This window comes from Bison bison, unplaced genomic scaffold, assembly GCF_000754665.1.
Source record: "Bison bison bison isolate TAMUID 2011002044 unplaced genomic scaffold, Bison_UMD1.0 scf7180017864508, whole genome shotgun sequence".
In the NCBI taxonomy this organism is placed as follows: domain Eukaryota; kingdom Metazoa; phylum Chordata; class Mammalia; order Artiodactyla; family Bovidae; genus Bison; species Bison bison.
The window spans coordinates 4,432,593-4,440,397 of NW_011495064.1; the positions used below are offsets into that span (position 1 = coordinate 4,432,593).

The following is a 7,805-nucleotide window of genomic DNA, read 5'->3' on the forward strand; positions in this document are numbered from 1 at the left end:
GGCGGGGTGGCAGAGGCGGTCAAGGGCCGCCGGGCCAGGCCTGCCAGTGGAGCGCAGAGCTGCTGTCTGCCCCGGCCCCGGTCTGCCCCTGTCGGGCTGCCCTCACTGGAGGTTGGGGTGTGGTGGCACGGCTGGCTGGTGTGCTCTTGAGCATGAACTGGGTGTGGATGGCGCCTGACCTGCCTGCTGGGGCTCCTCCAACCTGCACTCGGTTGGGGCAGCTTTGAGCGCCACCCTGAGAAACAACTGGGGCTCCGGTCACTGCCCTCAGCTCTTTCTGAATCACCTTCTTGGGTTCTCATCGTCCCTGCCACTGTTGGCTTTGCGCTCAGAGCCATGGCCAGACTGCCGTGGGACAGGCCCCTGGAAGGCCTCAGTGAGGCTCCTCTTTGCCCTGGTCAGGATGGGGGTTCCAGGCCATCTTTGAGGGGTGGCCTGTGAAGGGAAACACAGTTGGTAGGGGAGCCATGGGCCCTCTCCCCACACGCCAGTCTCCCCCTCAGTTCTGGGAGGGAAGGATGGGCAAAGGGAGACGGGGAGGTCAGCCCTGGTTGGGGAGTGGGGGCTGCTCACCTCTCTGTTGGCCAAGCCTCCTCCTCCTGGCCCAGGTGCCCAGGTGAAGTGTGGGCAAGAAAGGACTCTCCTGTGGGCCATGCCCGCCTCCCTGCCCGTCAGCCACAGAGCGAGTCCCTGTCTCAGTTGCATCACAGCCGAGTAACACAGCCGAGCAGCTGAAGCTGGAGAGGTCACCTGGCATAGAGGAGCCTGCCCTGTATTCCCTGTGTGAACCCGGGGCCCTGAAGTCCTGTCGGAGTTTGCTGTGTTCTCCACCGGGTAGTGTCCATGGTAGCAGCTGGAGGAGCAGCCGGTACACCCCCAGCAGACCCACACGTGGTAAAGCTCGAAGGACGAGTGCCCTGCGGGGCATCCCACAGCGTGTCGCCTGGGACGTCTCCCTCCGATTTGGGTTTTTTGGCGCAGAAGGTGAGCTTGGCCTGGTTGGGTGCTGCCCACTGGAAGGCCTGGGGCTGGCCGGCCATCCCAGTCTCCTGGCTCACTGCCTTGTTCCAGAAATAACTGTCTTCCCGGCATTTCATTGATCTGTGGTGATGCTTCGCATTTCTAGCCCTTTATGGAATAATGTTCCTGCTCAGAAAGTTTTGTATTCTCTCATGAATAGAAGGCCAACTTTGACGATTCTGGCTTAGAAAACAAACTCTCCTAGTGATTATAAAAATAAACTGAAAAAATAAGCAATGAACTGAACCCACCCTGCCCATGTCATCAGAAGCACATGGAACTTTCCAGTTACGGTCAGGCCCGCTTTGGCTGTGGTCGTCCAGAAGGTAACGTGGATGACAGTGGCGTGGACCTGCCATGCCTCGTTAGGCCCACAGCGTCCTGCAGAAGGTGCTGGAGTGCGGGGCCCAGCAGGAGCCCATGGTGGGCTGCCCGTGCGTGTGGCGGATCAGAAGCGCTGTGTGGTCTGAGGGCAGCGCAGAAACCCCAGATCCTGGGGAGAGCCTGAGGCCTTCTGATGGGTCAGCTCTGGGAGCTGGACCCGCCTATGTTTTCCCAAAGCTCCACTAGAATGGAGTTTGGGAAGCTGAAGTCCTGCACTAACAACTTGTCTTCTAGTGAATGCAACCAAAGCCTGGCTTCTGCTTGCTCACTCACCAGCAGGTGCGGCTCCACTGGGTCGGGCCTGGTGGGGGCGTCCGGCTTCTCTGCTGGGAGTGCACTTGGCATTAGGTTTGTGAAAAATACAGGCGGGTCTTCGAGACAGTAGTGTCCCTGGGTGGGTGAACGCTGGTCAAGACCTGTGTGTCTCCACGTAGGGTCTGCTACTTCCCTGTGTCAGGCCACTGCCCGAGTGACACGCTGGTTCATGTTCCTTGGAAAAACTTGAAGGACGTTGTGGGCATTTTGTAAGGAGGGGGAGGAATGTGTATTATTCTTGAATTGTGGAGTGTGTACCACCAGTGTGAGCTGGGGACAGCTCAGTGACTATTTCCCAAGCTCCTCGGCACGTTCTTCACTGACTAAACCAGGACATTCTATAGTGAACGAATCAAACCTGTTGGAGGCAGTGCAGAGGAGGAAACCACAGTAGTCAAGCAAAGAGCAGAGGACCCCCTGCTAATTACGTTAATGTGTCAGCACCAAAAGTAGGTCCGGAGTGATGACTTGCTGACTTGGGGTCAGTGTATATTTCATCCTTCTTTCCCACTGAAATGTAACATGACTTTATGGTATTCTACAAACCCGGTCTCCACCATCAGAAATGTGCAACATTTTATGTATATGTACGTATATGTATGTATACACATACACACACACATATATATATTTTAAATTTCAGTATCAGTATTGTTGGCTTGTTTTGTCCGTTCATCCTGCTCACTTTGTGATTTTTAAAGTAATTTATTTTGAAATATTTTGACAAAAATAGGTTATTTTTGTCAAGAAGCTTAATCTCCACTTAGGAAAAGGAGCGCAAACATGAAATTATGCCCCCCCAATAAAAGACACTGTTCTCATCCCAGAGTTCTCTCTTGCGTCCTCTAAGAAGACCTGTTCCATCGCTCGTGTCTGTGGTGCTGACCAAAAGCCGGACACGGGCTCAGGACTGGTTACCCAGAGAAGACACTTGTAAAGAATGTGGCTGGTGACAGAGAAGGAAATTCTGTTTAGCGTGTCTTGAATCTGAACTATTTCCTTCAGAGGAGGTCCTGAAAAGGGATGGAGTAAAGAAAATAATGTTCCAAATAAACATTGTAAGACAAAAACGATAACTTGGGAAAGAGCTTAAAGACCGAGCACCTCTGCAAGCGGACAAGCTTATGCCTTTTATTAGCGTTTGTCTGTTGCTTAAATTACTGGTCCTGGTGCCCTGTGTTGGTTTTGGGAGAGAGACTGGACTAGAAAGACCCACCTTCTGGTCTTGACTTCCCTCTGTAGCTCATGACCTTGGACAAGCCCTCTGGCCCCGTGAGCCTGGGTCCTGTCTGTCATACGCTGCCAGGCAGCGAGCATGGCCACCTGGGCAGGCGTTTTCTACCTGAGAAGGTTTTCTTTCCATGGAGACCAGGTGAGGCGGTGAGCAGCCGGTGGGGGGCGGGGTGCACTCTGGGCTGGCAGGTTGTGGTCGTCTCCTCTCTCGAACTCCTTGCACGTGTTGAAAATGTTACGAGAAGCTTGGCCTTTTGTGAGAATCAGGCAGCAGATAGCAAGTCTAGGGAGAGCCTAACTCGGGAGTGGCGGGGGGGGGAGACAGGCGGGGGCCCTGTTCCACGGCCGCAGTGCTTGCGCCCACTACGGGGCCCCAAGGGTGGTGCTGGGCACCCGTTCTTACACAGAAGCCCCCAAGCCGCGTGTTGCACCTTTCTCTGCAGCTTTCTTGATCTCATGTAAGAGAGCGAAACAATGTGTTGGGGTGCTCTGCCGTCCCTGGATCCCCACTCACAGTCCAGGGGTGTGGCCCCATCCCCACCCTCTGCCCAGCTTGACAGCTTCCTTTTGGGGGACCGTGGCTGCGGGCTGCTGTACCTGTGACCAGCCAGCTGCTGGGAAAATCTCAGTAGCCATTGCAGGCTTCCAGGCCTCAGGCCAGGCAAGGATGGGGTGGAAGGTATGGCAGGATAGTCCTTCTGGAGTCACTTAAGGTCACGTCTGGGTGATGGCTTCTGTATAGAAGCCGCACCTATCATGTTAAATTAAGCTGCACTTGAGTTCATTTGTGCTGGGGTTCTGTTTTTTGTTAATTTGTAGATCCCTTTTAGCTTTAGTTTAAGAGTTCCAAGAAAAGCGTTTATACCTAATTCATATTTATGTTGTCCATTTAAAATAATGTGAAAGGCAATGACCACTGCGAGTTCTTTGACTTTTCTCTTTGAAGGTTAAGAAGCACTTGCCGTAGGGGCTCTCTGTTCGGATGTGACTTGAGACCATTTGGTCCGGCCCCACCTCCCGCCTCTGGGTGGGCACTCGCCCCACAGGCTCAGGTGTCAGGGCAGCACCTGTGCTACAGTGTGTCCCCTCCAGCCAGGAGGCACCTGCCCTGGGAGAGAGCTGGGGTGGGGGCTCGGGGAGGATCCTTGCGTTTGACCTCTTTGGTGGCTGCAGCCAGAGTGTTGAAAGTGGGGGCTGTCAGAGGGAGGGGGGACATGTGTATACCTGTGGCTGATTCAAGTTGACGTTTGGCAGAAACCAACACAATATTGTAAAGCAGTTATCCTCCAATTAACGATGAATTAAAAACAAGTGGGGACTGTCGGCCACACCATGTGCGCAGGGCCGTCGGCAGCGGGGGCGGACAGCGTGGGGGGGGAAGGTGGGGAGGAGAGTGCCGAGCAGAGCTGTCCCTGCTGCCGACGAGGGCTCCACGGGCCGGCTCAGCCATTTTCCTGCCCAGGTTTTGTAAGTCAGCCCAGACCTTTATGAAGATGCAACTTTTCTGCTTAAATCCACCAGCATGGGATTCTCCAGCTTGCAGCACAAGGTCCTGTCTGTCAAGTGTGGTTTTCTGGCCGGGCTAGGAGCCCTGTCACTGAGCCCCCTAGGACGGGTCAGCGAGCAGAGGGTGCTGCTGCAGCTGGGGTGTGGGCCACCGCCCTGGGAGGGCACCCGCTCTGTGCACTGTGGCCCCAGGAGCCCTGAGCAGCTGCGGCCACACCCGTGTTGGCCGCTCTCTTCACTGAGAGCACAGACCTCTCCCACAAGGGAGGAGCGCAGGAACAGGGTCGGGGTGGGGAGGGGCTTCCGCCGCGGTGGCTGGAGGGAGTCAGCCCCAGCCTCCAGGTGGCCAGTTCTGGGCGGGGGGAGGCAGAGACAGGCACAGGCCAGGCCCTGCAGCCTTGGGTTTGGGTGGAAAAAGAAGAGAAAGTGTCTCAGGCAGAGAACAGGACAGTCCAGCGCTGGGAGCCAGAGTTCCCTGCCGGCTGCGTCTAGAACCCACCTTTGAGTGAGTGCCTGGGGGTGGGGCCTTGGATCTGTGATGACACCTTCCTTCATTGGCTGCAGACAAGCTGAGCCCCGGGTCCCAGGGAAGCCCTGGTCCTCTCCTCTCTGATCCTCTGGGAGACGCATGTCTTCACAGACAGTGGGAATCAATAAATACTGGATGGTTTCTTCCATCCCAAACACATGTATTTGGGGATTTCTGTGGTCTTGCCGAGAGTCCAGCACAGAGACAGACTTTCATTTAATTATGTGAGGGCTTCGAGTGGCCCAGATGACAGAGGAGCAGGCTGTGAGGCTGGTTGCAGTCGGGACCTTCTGGGAGAGTCCGCAGCACTGACCGCGGCTCTCACGATGGCCTGTGTGCTCAGAGCCGCGCTTTGTCCACAGTGTCCTGGGGAGCTGATGTAAAATCGGGCGGCAGATGGAGCCTGGGGCGTGGGGGTGAGGGGAGTCACGTGAAGGACACGGGGTCAGCTCATCCCTGCATTCAGCACCCGGGGTGCCCCTGCTGGAACTGGGGGAACCAGCCAGGGAAGGTCTTGGGAGACGTCCCACCAGCGTGGCCCTCAGATTGTCCACCACTCGTGTTCTCTGTGGTACGTTTTCTGAGGGCGCCTCCTCTTCATCTCTGGGTCCCCGAGACCTGGCCCCTGAGGTGCCCCCACGTGCCATGGGCTTATTGTGAAACCGTGTCTCCTCTCCCATCTAGATGTGAGCACCCAGGCCTGCGGTGCTCAGCATAGCGCTCGTCAGCCCTTTATTCACAGCAACTTAGTTGCAGATAAGTTCCTGCAGAAAGTCCCTTGGAGGTTTGTGGTTTGCAGGTGAGTCACTGGGGCTGAGCTGCACTCTTAAAGCGGGCTGTCCCTGAGGCTCCCTGTAGGAGCTGGTTTTTAGGGAGGACTCACAGGAGGTGAGGGAGCTGCCCTGTTTCCCAAGAAAGAGCTGCCTCACAGAGGACAGCTGACCAGGACGTCTAGAGCCAGGAGGCCACAGGCCACAGCCAGAGGGTGGGAGGGGCCACAGTGCTCGTGGGGACAGAAGGGCTGCAGGGGCCAGACGTGCTGAGGTGGGCTGACGTCTGGACCTCTGGGGAGGGTGCTGCTGGCACGAGTCACTGATGGGTGGGGTGTAGGCTTGAGAGAAAGAGGCAGCCGGGCGCCCACACTGATCTGTGTCTTGGCTGGAGCTGCTGGAAGGATGGAGCCATGCTGACCAGGGTGGGAGGATTGAGGGGCCAGGTGATGCGGGGTGGGGAGCAGGGACTTGAAGGGCCTGGGCTTGTCCTGCTCAGGGCACTCCCCCCACACCCACACACACCCACACACCCAGTCCTTCAGAGCGGCAGGCACCAGGGATCGGCCCATGGAAGACACTCTTTCTGTGGAACAGTGTGGGGTGGGGGATGGTTCTGTGATGATTCAAGTGTGCTCCATTTACTGTGCACCTTATTTCCGTTGTTACTACATCAGCTCCACCACAGATCATCAGGCATCAGACCCCTGATGCTGGGGACCCCTGATTTAGAGGAATATCCACAGCCCACCCAGAGCCTCAGTCTTCCCACTGGAGTCCAGAGATGTGCATTTGAATCTAGGTTACGGCACTGAATCCTGTCAGCCGCCGTGTTCATTGAACGAACAAGGCAGGTTCGTTGATTAAATCGGGTGAATTTACTGCCACGCTGTCTGTTCAGTGTCATTGTCAGCGAGCAGGCCTTGGGCAAATGGGTGGACGCAGGAGGGGACAGATGGACTGTTCCCTGCTGAGTGAGCACAGGCCCCATGGGCCCTGGGTCGGCTTGTTTGGGTCTGCAGGTGAGAATGTACACCAACTGCAGCACATCTCTTGTTTCCCTGTGCTTGCTTTTCTGAGACACATCACTTTCCAGCGTTTAAGTACCAGCAACCCCAAACTGCTGTTTTGAAACTCACTCATGGGCTCAGCCTTGTTCTTAGGGTCCCAGTCCAAAGCCTGAGCCTACCCCCTCCCACCTCCCCCACTCCGCACAGGGGCTGGAGCAGAAAGTAGGAGAGATCTGGGTCCCTGCTCCGAAGGGGAAGGAAGAGGCGGTCTCCCTACAGGCTTTCTCCAGCACAGAGGGACCCCACAGATCCCTTGAATAGGATCCCAGGCTGTCCAGTCCTAGGGCTGGGGTGGGGTCTCCTTCCATCCTCCCCTCTGATAGGGGACAGGGGCGTGGATTCCTCCCGCTAGCAGGCATATCCTCATCTTACAGGAAGGTGGCTCGTGGAGGTGCCATGGCTCCCAGTGGCTGACCAGGTCTGACAGCAGAGCCTGGCCTCCCCTGCCAAGCCCCACCACCTCCAAGAACGGACCTCTGTTCACCAATTCCTTCCCAACAGCAGCTGTTAGGCCTGAATTTGTGTGATATTGTTCGAAACTATGATCATTCTGAGCTGAAGCACAGCAGAGTGTCATGGACCTGGAGGCAGAGCTGTGGCTGGAGAACCCAGGGAGGCTGGGAGTTGAGACTCAGCTGGAGGGAAGGCCTTTTTGGCTCGTAGAGGCCCCAGGGCGAGTGCAGGGCAGACGTGTGGAAGATTAGGAAAGGCCTGGGGGAGGAATGCACGCGTCAGGTGGAGGCTCTGTGGGCTGTCACGGGTTTCTTTACACAGGTGCTGCTCCTCGGGGCATCCCTCAGTGCTGTTACTCCTGCTTTACAGATGGTGAAACTGAGGCTGGGAGAAGCTCTGTCATTCTCGCAGGAGCAGCGGTCTGAAGCAGCAGTAAGCGAGCAGGTGCCTGGGTGCACGGCCCAGCTCTGGGCCTCTGCTGGTTGGCCCAAGCTTCCAGGTCCTGGAAGGGCCGGTGTTGAGGGC

At 56.5% G+C, this 7,805-nt stretch overlaps 1 protein-coding gene and 1 long non-coding RNA gene across 3 annotated transcripts in view; one reads left to right on the plus strand and one right to left on the minus strand.

The window, feature by feature from the left end:
- The window catches only part of LOC104980823, a 17,870-nt gene extending 14,583 nt beyond the window's left edge, over positions 1-3,287 (minus strand). Inside the window, exon 1 of the mRNA XM_010829615.1 lies at positions 574-3,287. Coding sequence (XP_010827917.1) covers positions 574-1,092 — 519 coding nt within the window. The 5' untranslated portion in view covers positions 1,093-3,287. The remainder of the gene's footprint in view (positions 1-573) is intronic.
- The window catches only part of LOC104980824, a 66,910-nt gene that overhangs the window by 52,391 nt on the left and 6,714 nt on the right, over positions 1-7,805 (plus strand). The gene's annotated exons all lie outside the window — the stretch shown is intronic.